This window comes from Salvelinus sp. IW2-2015, linkage group LG20, assembly GCF_002910315.2.
Source record: "Salvelinus sp. IW2-2015 linkage group LG20, ASM291031v2, whole genome shotgun sequence".
Lineage (NCBI taxonomy): Eukaryota > Metazoa > Chordata > Actinopteri > Salmoniformes > Salmonidae > Salvelinus > Salvelinus sp. IW2-2015.
This window is the reverse complement of record NC_036860.1, coordinates 69,125,467-69,143,465: the sequence shown is the minus strand read 5'-3', so window position 1 is coordinate 69,143,465 and position 17,999 is coordinate 69,125,467. Positions and strand designations below refer to the sequence as shown.

The following is a 17,999-nucleotide window of genomic DNA, read 5'->3' as shown; positions in this document are numbered from 1 at the left end:
GTAGGAGGGAGGTTTGTAGATGTGAGAAGTGTGCAGAAGGGCATGAGACAAAGGAATGTGTAGCATTGGGGAAGGTAGTGGTATGTGTTAATTGTAGGGGTGCCCATGGGGCTGGGGATCAGAAATGTCCCATGTGAGAGAGGAAGGTTGAGGTTTCCAGGGTTAGAGTAGTGCATACGTTGTCATATGCTGAGGCAGTGAAGAAAGTAGAGGAAGATGGGTCATGGGGGAGGGTTCCTGAGAGGAGTGGTGTGAGTAGTAGATCTGTACAAGTACAGAGGAATAAATCAACAAGTGATTTGTTTCAGTAAGATTGGATTTTTTTGCATTTATAGCAATGGTTATCAAGTCGCAGAAAATTTAGGTTGTGGGGGCAGCTGAAGAGAGGTATTTGGGTGTGCGAGACTTGACATCAGAAGAGTGACAGGGTGTGTTAAGTGGTGTCCCATCCTTTCAGGTTGTCAGCCTTAGTTAGGACTAAATAGATGTAAATAGTCTAGTAGGGTTGTGTTTTTATTATAATATTTTTTTTTTGTTAGTGTTGTTAGATGGTAGGGTATTTGTTTATTTCTTTATTTTTTCAAGCAAAGTATAAGGGAGTTATACTCCAGTCTAGTAGATGGCGGTAATGCAAAATTTATTGAATGCCAACCGCCGTTAAACCTCATCGAAGAAGACGAGGTTTACTTACTTGCGTGTGCTGCCTGCCTGAGGCTTGCAACATACATGTCAGTCATGGACACATTTGAAGACGAATTTAATAAGTATCGTTCGCCGCTGGTGTCACGATATGCCAGCAAGGAAATGGCCTATAACTTCAGTGACAGGAAGAAATTCACAACGTGGAGGAAACTGTGGATCTACTTGGCCAAAGCTGAGAAGGTGTGCGCTCTAAATAGCCACTTAGCTAGCTAGCTGTAATCTTGGCTAGTGATCATGAATGAGCATGCATGTTATTTTAGTTATCTAGCTATAGCATGTTTCAGTAGCTATCTAGCTATAGTTTTCCAAATTATGTGTGCACTTTCTGCTACAAAATGAAGTCTATTTTAAGTTTGCGACCTTGAGAGATCCTTCTCAAGTTCCCTGCTCTAAATATAGGAAGACCTTATAGTAAATGAACAGCTTCAGAATATAACGGTACTGTATTTGCCTTACAAGACAGAAGATGCAAACCAAACAAACTAGCTAGTAGGATGCAGTGTCCTGTGATAAGTTGTGGAGTATTGATGCATGGTTGTGGATGTGACAATGCATGTAGTCATTCATCAACAGTACCCAGTTGTTGGCAAAGTCAGGAAAGTGACTGGGAGGGTTGGTAAAGTAAGTTACGCTAGTCAATCAACCCTGTAGAAGTCCTTCAGATGTGTAACCCCTATCTTCAATAATCTAGCCTCTCGGTTAACTTGATGTCAYGGTTCCAAATCTCTTTCAGCTAGTTCAGGGACCGCACTGCAAATTCCAATATTCCACTGCTGTTGGCCTACACTGTTTGGAACCTGGATATGGATTTCCAGCCATTTCCACARGATAAACAAACCTACAGACAGTGAAACCTGGATAAGAGTTGTCCAGCAAAGACCTTTTTAAGAGAAAAACACTAGGCTATTTTTGAAGACAAAAATGACTTCCACATCTCTTCTAATTTCCAGGGAGGCTGTGTGTTTGTAATTAACCTTACTATCAGACCCTCTGTCACATGCAACAGCTCAGCTGATCTGTTAGTGGAGGGGAAATGGACGACACAAAGGTAATGAATAAGGGTATAGGCAGGGCCTAGCCTATGGGCAAAAAGTACAAAATACAGATATTTTGTATCAAAATAAATGACAAAATTCTCAGACAAATATATTTGCAAGTAGCTGGCCCGAACAGCAAAAACGTTCTCTGTAATGGTTTTACATTGACTGTATTATGTTTTTGTTGAACTACCTTAGTTGAGCAAGTCCAATCTGGTAAGGGTGTCTGCTAAATCACCTTAATGTATATGTGAAAATGAACATACCAAAATGAACTACAAAGCACACAGTGTATTGTTTCGGGGCAGAGCTATTAGAATAATACTCAGCATGCTTTGCAATTGTTACAATTTGTATATTTAGTTAATTTAGTGCAATCAGACTTCTGATACCAATGCAGGGTGAAAGGTGGGCCACAAAATGTGAACCGCTATACAAAATGGTATAGAAAAGTATTTTGAAAATACAAATTTCAGTATTTTGAAAATACATTGGAGTGTAGTTCAGCCCAGTGTAATTCAAATGACGAAATACTCAGAAGTAATTAAAATACGTATTTCAAATACATGTAACAGAAATACTGCATTTGGGGCTTTTTAGCAGCCACACACACACACACACACACACACACACACACACACACACACACACACACAGAGAGCAGGGCTATGGTGGTGGAATTTGTCTCTTCTCACACTCGCTAGTCGCTACTATAGTCTTGTGCCCTCGTGAAAACGAATGTACAGACAGTGTTCCCTTACAAAATGTTGTTTCGTCAGATTTCAAATAGCAAGTTTGTCTCCAATGTCTCTCTGAAATCTGCTGGGGTGTGTTTGTGTCAAAAAATAGCCGGGCCAAAATGTCAAGGTAATAGGACACTAACCCCCTGAGAGTTAGCCTAGCCTCTTTACGCTCTTCACTCTCCTTCCTTGTCCCTAAATAACCCTTCTATGTTTTCAGATATGTAAGTTGCATGTGATATTAGTGGAAACTCCACCACTGCACTGCTTATAGCCTACCTATCCAGATTCAAGTAAAAAAACATTTAAGTGTTACTAACGGCTAAGGGGAAGGAATGTCGCTCGCTATTGTCATTAACACAGGGCCAAACTCCTCTGCTCTGCTACTCGAACAACACGTTCTATTTTTCAATGGTTTTAAATAGACCTGCTACCATAACGAAGATTGTGCTGGAATAGTTTTCCTAGTTTCTGTGCGAGATATGGAGCAAAGCAACCACCTCTAGCTATCTGTTTTGAAAGTGATCTGAAAATGTTGACCCACTTTCTGGACAGTTCCACCACACATCAAATTGACACAATTGGTGTACTTTTATTATATAGMACCATACAATGTGCAACTACTGCAATGTAGCAACAATGTTTCACATTAATAAAAGCCAGAGAACACTTGATGAAGTAGCTAGCGCTTACACTGAATGCATATCCCAGAGTATCAGTTAAAAACCTACAATGACAGGCTGCAGTGCTTTCACTACGCCTCCAGGGTACCAGCTCTAACTTTCTCCGCTCCTCTTGTCCTTCCTGTTGACCACCAGGCTCTTGGTCTGCTCCTTATAACTCCATCTCCTCTTATTCTCCCTTCTCCAGGCTCTTGGCCTGCCCGTCACCGAAGCCCAGGTAGCAGAGATGGAGAGCCACGCTGAGGACATCGACTTTGCCATGGCGGCGGAGGAGGAGAGCAAGCTGAGGCACGATGTCATGGCCCACGTGCACACTTTCGCCCACTGCTGCCCCACCGCTGCTCCAATCATCCACCTGGGTGCCACATCCTGTTACGTGGGAGACAACACGGTAAGAGAAGCCCGATCCCAAATAGACCTCTAGATCTGAGATGGTTTGACAGGTGTAGGCATTGTTACTTAGCCTCTGGTAGACTAGGTGAAAGTTTCACTATATTGCTTATACCAATCAAATCCTCTTAGATTTCCACAAGGGCACAGGGCTTGGGGGATAATTTTGGGTTAGGCCATGTATTTTACATGCAAAAGACTGCAGATAGTTACTTTTAGACCAAAAGGACCACGTTATTTTAGGATGAGTGCTTAATGGTTACGTTTGTTTCTCATGGGTATATATTAGAGGTCGACCGATTAATCAGAATGGCCGATTTAATTAGGGACGTTTTCATAATCGGTAATCTGCATTTTTGGACACCGATTATGGCCGATTACATTGCACTCCACGAGGAGACTGCTTGGCAGGCTGACTACCTGTTATGCGAGTGCAGCAAGGAGCCAAGGTAAGGTGCTAGCTAGCATTAAAACTTATCTTATAAAAACAATCAATCTTAACATAATCACTAGTTAACTACACATGGTTGATGATATTACTAGTTTATCTAGCTTGTCCTGCGTTGCATATAATCGATGAGGTGCCTTGTTAATTATCATCGAATCACAGCTTTACTTCGCCAAACAGGTTGATGATTTTAACAAGCGCATTCGTGAAAAAAGCACTGTCGTGTTTGCCACCAATGTGTACCTAACCATAAACATCAACGCCTTTCTGAAATATCAATACACAAGTATATGTTTTTAAACCTGCATATTTGTTACTATTGCCTGCTAACATTAATTTATTTTTAACTAGGGAAATTCTGTCACTTCCTTGCGTTCTGTGCAACAGAGTCAGGGTATATGCAGCAGTTTGGGCCGCCTGGCGTCATTGCGAACTGTGTGAACCATTTCTTCCTAACAAAGACAGCCAACTTTCGCCAAATCGGGGGGATGATTTAAAACAAAAGCCTGATTTGCCGAGAAAAGCACAATCATTGCACCAATGTGTACCTAACCATAAACATCATGCCTTTCTTAAAATCAATACACAGAAGTATATATTTTTAAACCTGCATATTTAGTTAAAAAAATTCATGTAAGCAATTTGCTAGAATTTGACAAAATTATTGACATAACATTGAAGGTTTGTGCAATGTAACAGCAATATTTAGACTTATGGATGCCACCCGTTAGATAAAATACGGAACGTTCCGTATTTACACTGAAAGAATAAACGTTTTGTTTTCGTAATGATAGTTTCCGGATTTGACCATATTAATGACCTAAGGCTCGTATTTCTGTTTGTTATTATATTATAATTAAGTGTATGATTTGATAGCGCAGTCTGACTTGAGCGGTGGTAGCAGCAGCAGGCTCGTAAGCATTCATTCAAACAGCACTTTCCTGCGTTGCCGGCAGCTCTTCACTGTTTATCACTTCAAGCCTATCAACTCCCGAGATTAGGCTGGCAATACTAAAGTCCTATTACAAACATCCAGTAGGTATATGAAATACAAATGGTATAGAGAGAAATAGTCCTATAAATTAAAAACAACCTACAACTTCTTACCTTGAGAATGTTAAGACTCATGTTAAATGGAATCACCAGCTTTCATATGTTCTTATTTCTGAGCAAGGAACTTAAACGTTTAGCTTTTTTACATGGCACATGTTGCACTTTTACTTTCATCTCCAACACGGTTTTTGCTTATTTTAAACCAAAATTGAACATGTTTCATTATTTATTTGAGGACTAAATAGATTTTATTGGATGTATTAATATTAAGTTAAAATAAGTGGTTCAGTCAGTATTGTTGTAATAGTCATTTTATATATATATATATATATACACACTGCTCAAAAAAAATAAAGGGAACACTAAAATAACACATCCTAGATCTGAATGAATGAAATATTCTTATTAAATACTTTTTTTCTTTACATAGTTGAATGTGCTGACAACAAAACCACACAAAAATGATCAATGGAAATCAAATGTATCAACCCATGGGTCTGGATTTGGAGTCACACTCAAAATTAAAGTGGAAAACCACACTACAGGCTGATCCAACTTTGATGTAATGTCCTTAGAACAAGTCAAAATGAGGCTCAGTAGTGTGTGTGGCCTCCACGTGCCTGTATGACCTCCCTACAACAACGCCTGGGCATGCTCCTGATTGAGGTGGCGGATGGTCTCCTGAGGGATCTCCTCCCAGACCTGGACTAAAGCATCCGCCAACTCCTGGAACAGTCTGTGGTGCAACGTTGGCATTGGTGGATGGAGCGAGACATGATGTCCCAGATGTGCTCAATTGGATTCAGGTCTGGGGAAGCGGCGGGCCAGTCCATAGCATCAATGCTTCCTCTTGCAGGAACTGCTGACACACTCCAGCCACATGAGGTCTTGCATTAGGAGGAACCCAGGGCCAACCGCACCAGCATATGGTCTCACAAGGGGTCTGAGGATCTCATCTCGGTACCTAATGGCAGTCAGGCTACCTCTGGGACACATGGAGGGCTGTGCGGCCCCCCAAAGAAATGCCACCCCACACCATGACTGACCCACCACCAAACCGGTCATGCTGGAGGATGTTGCAGGCAGCAGAAGTTCTCCACGGCGTCTCCAGACTCTGTCCATGTCTGTCACATGTGCGTGTGAACCTGCTTTCATCTGTGAAGAGCACAGAGCGCCAGTGGCGAATTTGCCAATCTTGGTGTTCTCTGGCAAATGCCAAACGTCCTGCACGGTGTTGGGTTGTAAGCACAACCCCCACCTGTGGACGTCGGGCCCTCATACCACCCTCATGGAGTCTGTTTCTGACCGTTTGAGCAACACATGCACATTTGTGGCCTGCTGGAGGTCATTTTGCAGGGCTTGGCAGTGCTCCTCCTTGCCACAAGCGGAGGTAGCGTCCTGCTGCTGGGTTGTTGCCCTCCTACGGCCTCCTCCACGTCTCCTGATGTACTGGCCTGTCTCCTGGTAGCGCCTCCATGCTCTGGACACTACGCTGACAGACACAGCAAACCTTCTTGCCACAGCTCGCATTGATGTGCCATCCTGGATGAGCTGCACTACCTGAGCCACTTGTGTGGGTTTGGACTCCGTCTCATGCTACCACTAGAGTGAATGCACCGCCAGCATTCAAAAAGTGACCAAAACATCAGCCAGGAAGCATAGGAACTGAGAAGTGGTCTGTGGTCACCACTGCAGAACCACTCCTTTATTGGGGGTGTCTTGCTAATTGCCTATAATTTCCACCTTTGTCTATTCCATTTGCACACAACAGCATGTGAAATGTATTGTCAATCAGTGTTGCTTCCTAAGTGGACAGTTTGATTTCACAGAAGTGTGATTGACTTGGAGTTACATTGTGTTGTTTAAGTGTTCCCTTTATTTTTTTGAGCAGTGTATATATATAAATAAATCGGCCGATTAATTGGTATCGGCTTTTTTTGGTCCTCCAATAATCGGTATCGGTATCAAAAAAATCATAATCGGTCGACCTCTAGTGTGTATATATATACAGCTTTGAGATTTCTATGCATAATGACTGTTATGCCTGCTGTTTTTTTTCTCCCCCCTTCAGGATTTGATCATGCTTCGTGACGGTTTTGACATTCTCCTGCCGAAGGTAAGTTAGAGTGGTTATAGACCAGGGACGATTACTTCTACTACCCCCCAGGCCAGCACTAGATGCGGATAGTATGCTGTAAAGTTATGTGCAACTTTGTGTTGAAAATGTCTGAGGAAGTCAACCAAGTATGATCCTGTATATCCCTCATCACTTCCGTAAACTAAAAACTAATTTCTGTCTTTATAGTTGGCCAGAGTGATCGACAGACTATCAAACTTTGCTGAAAAATACGCTGGTCTCCCCACCCTGGGTTTCACACATTACCAGTAAGTATGAACACCTCAGAAGGTTCTAACTGTTAACTCGAAATGACACAACGACAAGGTTCCAGTTTAATAAAGTTTACTATACCGTATGAACACACTACAAGGTAGCCATTCCACTCAAGGCTAGCAAAACAGTCCTGTAGTGTAGCATCCGTGTCATCTGACCACTTCCGTATTGAGCGAGCCACTGGTACTTCCTGCTTTAGTTTTTGCTTGTAAGCAGGAATCAGGAGGATAGAATTACGGTCAGATTTTTCCAAATGGAGGGCGGGAGAGAGCTTTGTATACATCTGTGTGTGGAATAAAATCACTATGAGACATTGTCAGCCTAAGTGAGCCCGACCAACCCCCCCTAGCTCATGGACTATGTGCCATTGTGGATATATCCCATTTGTCTATGAACACTTATGTTCCTCTCAGATTAAAGAGTGATGTATTCAGTGCTTCTGAGTCCACTTTAATCTCTCTGCCTTATATTTCTCAGTCTTCATCTTTCTGTTTTATTTTTATATGAATCTTTATTTTTCCCTTCCACATTTTATTTTAACTAACTACAATGTGTTTTTCTGGATTTTTTTTTCTCATTTTGTCTGTCATATTTGAAGTGTACCTATGATGAAAATTACAGGCCTCTCTCATCTTTTTAAGTGGGAGAACTTGCACAATTGGTGGCTGACTAAATACTTTTTTGCCCCACTGTATATATATAACCTACCTACCTCTACCAGGCCGGCCCAGTTGACCACAGTGGGTAAGAGAGCATGTCTGTGGCTCCAGGACCTGGCCATGGACATGCGGAACCTTCAGCGCGCCCGCGAAGACCTGCGTTTCCGGGGGGTGAAGGGTACTACGGGCACCCAGGCCAGCTTTCTGCAGCTCTTCCAGGGGGACCATGATAAGGTGGAGGATCTAGACAGAATGGTCACGGAGATGGCAGGCTTTAAAAAGTGAGTTAAATGTATACTTTTATGTCAACAGTCTCTTGAGTTTCCTATTTGCCACACGGTTTGTCATTTGAGTACAAACAAATCCCTGAAATACCTTTTATTTATTTTTTTCAATCCTGTACATTTTTCCTCCCAGGGCTTACATGGTGACTGGACAGACGTACAGTCGTAAGGTAGACATCGACTCCCTCTCTCCCCTGGCCAGCATGGGAGCCACCATCCACAAGGTTGAGATGAGATTTGACAGTTTGTTTTTCTTACTACCGTAAATCTGTCTATGGGGAAACAATGCCTCCTGGTGGTCTTTGACAGTAGTGGAATGACCCACAGGTAATATATTATACTCTCTTCCTCAGATCTGCACTGACATCCGCCTGCTGGCTAACCTTAAGGAGATTGAGGAGCCTTTTGAAAAGGAGCAGATTGGTGAGTCATAAGAAGGAAATTGATCCACTTCCTACCCAGGTATAAAGGAATCTAATGCCAAAACTAGGGTTAATATACACTGCTCAAAAAAATAAAGGGAACACTTAAACAACACAATGTAACTCCAAGTCAATCACACTTCTGTAAAATCAAACTGTCCACTTAGGAAGCAACACTGATTGACAATAAATTTCACATGCTGTTGTGCAATTGGATAGACAAAAGGTGGAAATTATAGGCAATTAGCAGACACCCCAATAAAGGACTGGTTCTGCAGGTGTGACCACAGACCACTTCTCAGTTCCTATGCTTCCTGGCTGATGTTTTGGTCACTTTTGAATGCTGGCGGTGTTTCACTCTAGTGTAGCATGAGACGAGTCTACAACCCACACAAGTGGCTCAGGTAGTGCAGCTCATCCAGGATGGCACATCAATGCGAGCTGTGGCAAGAAGGTTTGCTGTGTCCGTCAGCGTAGTGTCCCAGAGCATGGAGGCGCTACCAGGAGACAGGCCAGTACATCAGGAGACGTGGAGGAGGCCGTAGGAGGGCAACAACCCAGCAGCAGGACCGCTACCTCTGCCTTTGTGCAAGGAGGAGCATGCCAGAGCCCTGCAAAATGACCTCCAGCAGGCCACAAATGTGCATGTCAGCATATGGTCTCACAAGGGGTCTGAGGATCTCATCTCGGTACCTAATGGCAGTCAGGCTACCTCCGGCGAGCACATGGAGGGCTGTGCGGCCCCACAAAGAATGCCACCCCACACCATGACTGACCCACCGCCAAACCGGTCATGCTGGAGGATGTTGCATGCAGCAGAACGTTCTCCACGGCGTCTCCAGACTCTGTCACGTCTGTCACATGTGCTCATGTGCTCAGTGAACCTGCTTTAATCTGTGAAGAGCACAGGGCGCCAGTGGCGAATTTGCCAATCTTGGTGTTCTCTGGCAAATGCCAAACGTCCTGCACGGTGTTGGGCTGTAGCACAACCCCCACCTGTGGACGTCGGCCCCTCATACCACCCTCATGGAGTCTGTTTCTGACCGTTTGAGCAGACACATGCCACATTTGGCCTGCCTGGAGGTCATTTTGCAGGCTCTGGCAGTGCTCCTCCTTGCACGAAGGCGGAGGTAACGTTCTGCTGCTGGGTTGTTGCCCTCCTACGGCCTCCTCCACGTCTCCTGATGTACTGGCCTGTCTCCTGGTAGCGCCTCCATACTCTGGACACTACGCTGACAGACACAGCAAACCTTCTTGCCAACGCTCGCATTGATGTGGCCATCCTGGATGAGCTGCACTACCTGAGCCACTTGTGTGGGTTGTAGACTCCGTCTCATGCTACCACTAGAGTGAAAGCACCGCCAGCATTCAAAAGTGACCAAACATCAGCCAGGAAGCATAGAAGAGAAGTGGTCTGTGGTCACCACCTGCAGAACCAGTCCTTTACTGGGGGTGTCTTGCTAATTGCCTATAATTTCCACCTTTTGTCTATTCCATTTGCACAACAGCATGTGAAATTTATTGTCAATCAGTGTTGCTTCCTAAGTGGACAGTTTGATTTCACAGAAGTGTGATTGACTTGGAGTTACATTGTGTTGTTTAAGTGTTCGCCTTTATTTTTTTGAGCAGTGTACTTTGTATTTCCTTGATTCCTCACATCCTCTCTCCTTACCTCTCAAAGCAGATTGGAGCAAAATATRAGAAGAACCTTCACCTCTGATCTTCTGCTCCAATGTACTTTGAGAAAGAGGCAAGGAGAGAGGATGTGAGGAATCAATAAAATACAATTGAGCCCTAGATTTCACTTTGATTAAGGCACCAACTGGTAAACCATCCTGATGGCTCAGAGTAAATAGCTAGTTTAAGCTATTTCCTAAATGCCAACCCATTGTTACTTGTCTGGGTCCCACTGACTGCCTCTCCCCCACCAGGCTCCAGTGCCATGGCCTACAAGAGGAACCCAATGCGTTGTGAGCGTTGCTGTAGTCTGGCCCGCCACCTGATAGCGCTGCTCGCTGACCCCCTCCAGACCGCCTCTGTCCAGTGGCTGGAAAGAACACTGGATGACAGTGCCAATAGGAGAATCTCTCTCCCTGAGTCTTTCCTTACCGCTGACATCATCCTCAGCACCCTGCAGAACATCACCGAAGGCCTGGTGGTCTACCCCAAGGTAAATTCCTTGGATTTATTAGATAATTAGAAGTAGTAGGCTTGTCCAGAAAGAAATTATTGAGGATAAAAACACAATAAACCAGGAGGCTTATTTCCATTGTTGTCCTCATAAGGTATTATCACCACCATTTTAAACCTTGTCATTTCATGAGTAATGCACACACAACTGCACTTATCCCACAGTACGTCTGTTGGCTATAACACATCACAGAGGAACAACATTCAACTCACACTGTCTTGTATGTTATGTAGGGGTGTAACAGTTGTGTGTGGGAGAGAGAGCGCTCCTCCTCCATCATCATTTAAATCTCCAGTCTGGGAACATTTTGGCTTCCCAGTAGATGCAAAAATGTATTGAACTTAGGAGGAAAAAAACGAAATGTATTGAATTTATAAGAACATTAATTCATTTACCCAAGATGATGATAAGACATGAACAAAATGCACAAGTCATTCATATTTTTTTTTCAACTTACTGAAGAGGTAATGGCGTGAGAATGCCCCTGTCTSTGTATAGCTGTACACAATGATGCTAATGACAACTGTCTTCTGGTAGATGGGAAGTCTTTCCCATAAACCTTCTCAATGAAATGTTAACCATAAAGTAAGCTATGGACAGTGCTTTCGGAAAGTATTCAGACCCCTTGACTTTTTCCACATGTTGGTACGTTGCAGCCTTATTCTTAAATGGATTAAATAAAAATCCTCAGCAATCTACAACAATGCCCCATAATGACAGAGAAAACTGGTTTTTAGAAATGTTTGCAAATGTATTAAAATTAATAACCGCTACCTTATTTACATAAGTATTCAGACCCTTTGCTATGAGACTCGAAATTGAGCTCAGGTGCATCCTGTTTCCATTGATCATCCTGAGATGTTTTTACAACTTGATTGGAGTCCACCTGTGGTAAATTCAATTGATTGGACATGATTTGGAAAGGCACACACCTGTCAATATAAGGTCCCACAGTTGACAGTGTATGTCAGAGCAAAAATCCAGCCATGAGGTCGAAGGAATTGTTCATAGAGCTCTGAAACAGGATTGTGTCGAGGCACAGATCTGGGGAAGGGTACCAACATATTTCTGCAGCATTGAAGGTCCCATAGAACACAGTGGCGTCCCTCATTCTTAAATGGAATAAGTTTGTAACCACCAAGACTCTTTCTAGAGCTGGCCGCCTGGCCAAACTGAGCAATCGGGGACAGGGAGGTGACCAAGAACCAGATGGTCACTGACAGAGCTCTAGAGTTCCTATGTGAAGATGGGAGAACCTTCCAGAACGACAACCATCTCTGCAGCAGTGGCCAAACGGAAGCCATTCCTCAGTTAAATCACATGACAGCCCGCTTGGAGTTTGCCAAAAGGCACCTAAAGACTCTCAGACCACYAGAAACACGATTATCTAAACTCTTTGGCCTGAATGCCAAGCGTCACGTCTAGAGAACCTGGCACCATCCCTACGGAGAAGCATGGTGGTGGCAGCATGCTGTGGCAATGTTTTTCAGCGGCAGGGACTGGGAGACTAGTCAGGATCGAGGCAAAGATGAACAGAGCAAAGTACAGAGAGATCCTTGACGAGAGCCTGCTCCAGAGCTCTCAGGACCTTTAGACTGGGGCGAAGGTTCCCTTCTCAACAGGACAACGACCCTCAGCACACAGCCAAGACAATGCAGGAGTGGCTTCGGGACAAGTCTCTGAATGTCCTTGAGTGGCCCAGCCAGTGCCCGGACTTAAACCTGATTGAATATCTTTGGAGAGACCTGAAAATAGCTGTGCAGCAACACTCCCATCCAACCTGACAGAGCTTGAGAGGTTCTGCGGAGAAGAATGGAAGAAACTCCCCAAATACAGGTGTGCCAAGCTTGTAGTATCATACACAAGAAGACACGAGGCTGTAATCGCTGCCAAAGGTGCTTCAATAAAGTACTGAGTAAGGGTCTYAATACTTCTGTAAATGTAATATTTTATTTTTAATAAGTTAGCAAACATTTCTAAAAACATGTTTTTGTTTTGTCAGTATGGAGTATTGTGTGTCGATTGATGGGGACAATTTGATACATTTTAGAGTAAGGAGATACCTAACAGTGGAAAAAGTCAAGGTGTGAATACTTTCCGAAGGCACTGTATACCTGGCAGAATGATATCATGATTATTTGCATCAATTCAGTGGTGATTTGTTCAGCAAACTCTGCAATCACGTGTGCTACATAAACACTGTTAACCAAACAAGGCACTTGCTGGTGTGCACGTTAATGAAAGGGTATCTACACCCAAAAATGAAAATGTCTTTGTTTTTTGCCAGACCTAAAATGTGATTGTGGTTTAAGCATTGTTGTGGGCTTTAAACCTCCAATATTGTTTTTTCTATTAAAGTGATTTTGACAGTGGAAAATCAGAAACCTGGAAAAACGAAACAGAATTGGGCAAAAAAAAGCAATTTTATTGGGCTCTACATTAGTAGCAAGAAAAAGTATGTGAACTCTTTGGAAATACCTGGATTTCTGCATAAATTGGTCATAAAATTTGATCTTCATCTAGGTCACAATAGACAAACAGTCTGCTTAAACTAATAACACACAATTATGTGTTCATGTCTTTATTGAACACACTGTGTAAACATTCACAGTGCAGGGTGGGAAAAGTATGGGAACCCTTGGATTTAAAAACTGGTTGACCCTCCTTTGGCAGCAATAGAGATGTTAGCATGTTCCAGAGATTTCTGGAAGTCTTTAGCTGACACTAGGATTCTTCTTAATCTCATTGAGCATTCTGTGCTGTGCTCTTGCAGTCATCGATGCATGACGGCCACTCCTAGGGAAAGTAGCAACAGTGCTGAACTTTCTCCATATAMAGACATTTTGTCTTACCGTGGACTGATAAACATCAAGGCTTTTAGAGATACTTTTGTAACCCTTTCCAGCTTTATGCAAGTCAACAATCTGAGATCTATTTCGTTCYAGGCATTTTTCACATCAGGCATTGCTTCTTGTGAATAGCAAACTCAAATTTAGTTTTTTTATAGGGCAAGGCAGCTCTAACCAACATCTCCAATCTCATCTCAATAATTGGACTCCAGGTTAGCTGACTCCAATTTAGCTTTTGGAGAAGTCATTAGCCTAGGGGTTCACATACTTTTTTCCAACCTACACTGTGAACGTATAAATTATGTATTCAACATAGACAATAAAAATACAATAATTTGTGTGTTAGTTTAAGCACACTGTTTGTCTATTGTTGTGATTTGGATGAAGATCAGATCAAATTTTATGACCAATTTTATGTAGAAATCCAGGTAATTCCAAAGGGTTCAAATACTTTTTCTTGCCACTGTATATGATCTATTCCTGGGTTAGTTTAGCATATTTTGCCCAAACTAAAATTAACTACAGTAACTTGGCAATTAATTTTCCTGCTGTACCGAAACTGAACCGTGACCGCAATACGCACCGAAACCTGGGTTTGGTGAACCGTTACACCCCCTAATGTTATGTATCCCTATCTAATTTTCATCTATCTCTTTCCCTCTCGCTTTCTCTCATCCTCTCGCTCTCTCTGTCAGGTGATCGAGAGACACATCCATCATGAGCTTCCCTTCATGGCTACAGAGAACATCATCATGGCTATGGTGAAGGCTGGAGGCAACAGACAGGTACGCACCCTTCTAGTACAGCATGACACCACAACTTATTAGAACAGAACGTATTTCTCAGACTCCACGTTGCATAATTAGTGTAGCGCATCTATTCCTCTATCAGTTTAAAATATAATTTAGCTGTGGTGGCGAGTAGGGATGCAGACCCCGATGAGTCTTCTGTTGTTACATGTGCATTTTATACATTGGAGCAGGCTGAGCAAAGTTGATACGTTATGTCATTTCATCACCTGGTATAACCAAGGGCACAGGCCAGTCTGAGTAGGCTTTTCAGTTGCAAGTTCGCTGTCATGTAGCCTCTGAGTGACATAGAGGAACAATGAAGCACCATTTCGCGACAGGCATGCTTGCAGCTTTACAGCAAAGAAAATGGCTTGTCTCTAGCTTTAAAGGTTAATAAAATATGGCCCATATTACTGGAGCAACCTTTTTTTTCTTCCGGTGCGATTTCATGCACATTTGAGATCATTTCACAAACCATGAGTCCCTTTTTTAAACTAATCCCAGGTTGCTAATTATTAGTTTGATAACAAACGATGTTGTTCAGTCATGTCATGTTAACTAGCTGGCTAACAACCRGGTGACTTGACAGTAGGTCTAGTCAAATTTGATTGGCACGAGCAGAAAGGAATAGACTCTGCTATTTATGATATATGCTTCAAAGGTAGGATTCATACAGGCCTAATGTAAGCATAAACTATACCAAAAATCTATCTCTTTCTGGTGCTCCTTAAATTCTGTTTGTCGCCTAATGCATTTAGTTTGGTGCCTAAGTTGTGAAGTGTGTGTGTGTGTGTGATGAATACTTGTTATCGTGACAATACTGCTTGCTACCTCCTGTATGTGTGCTTATTTTCTTAAACAGTACAATAACTGAATCAAATGACATTTGAATCCCCAGATTGCATGTATACTGAACTAAAATATAAACCCAAAAAGTGTTGGTCCTGTCTTTCATGAGCTGAAATAAAATATCCCAGAAATATTCCCATAAGCACAAAAAGCTTATTTCTCTATACATTTGTGCACAAATTTGTTTACATCCCTGTTATTGAGCATTTCTCCTTTGCCAAGATAATCCATCCACCTGACAGGTGTGGCATATCAAGAAGCTGATTAAACAGAATGATCATTACACAGGTGCACCTTGTGCTGGGGACAATAAAAGGCCACTCTAAAATGTGTAGTTTTGTCACACAACACAATAACACATGTCTCAAGTTTTGAGGGAGCATGCAATTGGCATGCTGACTGCAGGAATGTCCACCAGAGCTGTTGCCAAAAAATGTAATGTTAATTTTTCTACCATAAGCAGCCTTCAACGTCATTTTAGAGAATTTGGCAGTAGGTCCAACCAGTCTCACAACTGCAGAACACGTGTAACCACGCCAGCCAGGACCTCCACATCCGGCTTCTTCACCTGCGGGATCGTCTGAGACCAGCCAGCCGGACTGCTGATGAAACTGTGGGTTTGCACAACCGAAGAATTTCTGCACAAACTGTCAAAAACACTCTCAGGGAAGCTATGCGAAGATGTGTCGCGCTGCATGAGGCATATGGTGGTCACACCAGAAACTGACTGGTTTTCTGATCCACTCAACATCTGTGACCAACAGATGCATATCTGTATTCCTAGTCAAAATCTTTGAAATTGTTGCATGTTGCGTTTGTAATTTTGTTCAGTTTATTATTGTGTAATCACACAGTAACAGTTTCTATCGTGTCTGTGTTCTTGCACCAGGACTGCCATGAGAAGATCCGTGTGTTGTCCCAGCAGGCTGCAACCGTGGTCAAACAGGAGGGGGGGGACAATGACCTCTTGGCCAGGGTCCAGGTTGACCCCTACTTCGCCCCTATCCTGGGCCATCTAGACAGCATCCTGGACCCCAAGACCTTCATCGGCCGTGCCCCCCAACAGGTACTATACAGAACACATACCTTTGTTTTTCTCAACTTTGCCTCAGAGTTTTGTAATATAATTTTAAAATACCTGATGTTAAACAGAAAATAATATCCAGCACACTGGGGGTCTTGGTACAGATTTAACGGTGGCAAAAAGATCCTTTCAATCTGTTGAGCATCAAAATCACATGTGCTCTTTTGTATTTAGTACATTATACAGCTTTTCTCCATGTACCTATAGTTGACGCAACCTAACTCATCATTCTCTCTCACTCACTCACTCAGGTGGCGAGGTTTCTCTCTGAGGAGGTACGCCCTCTGCTGGAACCTTACAAGGCCGAGATTGACGTCAAGATCGAGCTGGAGCTCTAAAACGGGGGACAATCCTGACCTGTAAAACGACTAACCAAAATACTTAAACTGACCTTTAATTTAACCCTGACTTAATTTAAACCAATTCTGAAATATTGTTTTGCAAGTCAAGAGTGGCCTTTTCACTAAAACAAACACATACTGTTACACACAAATAAACCTCATCATGACTGACTGCATGCTTCACTGTAAAGACAATAAAAGACTGAAATCAGAAGTCAGTGAGTTTGTAATGATGTTATGCTAAACTAGCAGGGTTAAAACATATACATATGAAATCTCTGAAATATTTCAGGTATATGTATTTCATACTGTTCCAACACTGTATTTTCCTAAATTAATGTATGATTCACTAAGTAAAACATCAACATTGTTGTTCATGAAATTCCTTGTTACATATTTGAGGCACAGTAAACCTTTTAGACTAAAGGACCCAGCTTCCTCTTCAAATGGTTGGGGTCAAAGGTCCTTTGTCCCAGCAGTCTTTATTACCAAGAGTGTCATCATATGAAGTTGATAATATTGGTTCAGTGGAGCCATTATTACTCATTTATTGCTTTGTATTTGAATTATCTAATGCTCAACAGCAGACGCCCTGTTACAGCTTTCAGTCTGGAGAGAAAGAAGACTATATTAAGTCCTGTGTTTGATATACTTTGGTTTCACTATGTTTGTGGATGTACAATATGAATTATGTATGACAGAGTTAATATTTAGAAAATAGGTACCTGAAATGGAAAGAAAAGGGGAACGTGTGAGTGTGCGAGAACGAGGTGTGCAGAGGAAGCCCACAGCTGGTACAGTATGTTACTGGCAAGCAAGTAGTTGTAAATAAAAAAAAATGTTGGCCACGCTGTTACCGTAATGTCTTGCATAGCAAACCCCTTCCAAAATGTACTTTAAAAAATGATTATTCTAAGTAGAATAGTTACACAATTTAAAAAATAATAGGATTATTGTATATAGCGCTTTTCATTACAAAGAGAATTTCAGATACGCTTTAAAAAATAATACATTTAGGGTTCTGGCAGTGGCAAGTGATGGTGTTCCACTGCTGACAGGAGGTTGAGGCAGTTCAGAAATGCAG

The 17,999-nt window shown here is 42.5% G+C and overlaps 1 protein-coding gene across 1 annotated transcript; it reads left to right on the top strand.

Moving 5' to 3' along the window:
- Window positions 1-150: 150 nt before the first annotated feature.
- Window positions 151-17,129, top strand: LOC111980752 (adenylosuccinate lyase). Its single transcript, XM_024011697.2, has 11 exons — window positions 151-882; window positions 3,350-3,553; window positions 7,125-7,169; window positions 7,359-7,438; window positions 8,167-8,385; window positions 8,522-8,612; window positions 8,742-8,811; window positions 10,742-10,980; window positions 14,546-14,635; window positions 16,380-16,556; window positions 16,826-17,129. The coding sequence occupies exons 1-11, from the start codon at window positions 727-729 to the stop codon at window positions 16,910-16,912; spliced, it is 1,458 nt and encodes a 485-aa protein (XP_023867465.1). The 5' UTR covers window positions 151-726; the 3' UTR covers window positions 16,913-17,129.
- The last annotated feature ends 870 nt before the right edge of the window (window positions 17,130-17,999 follow it).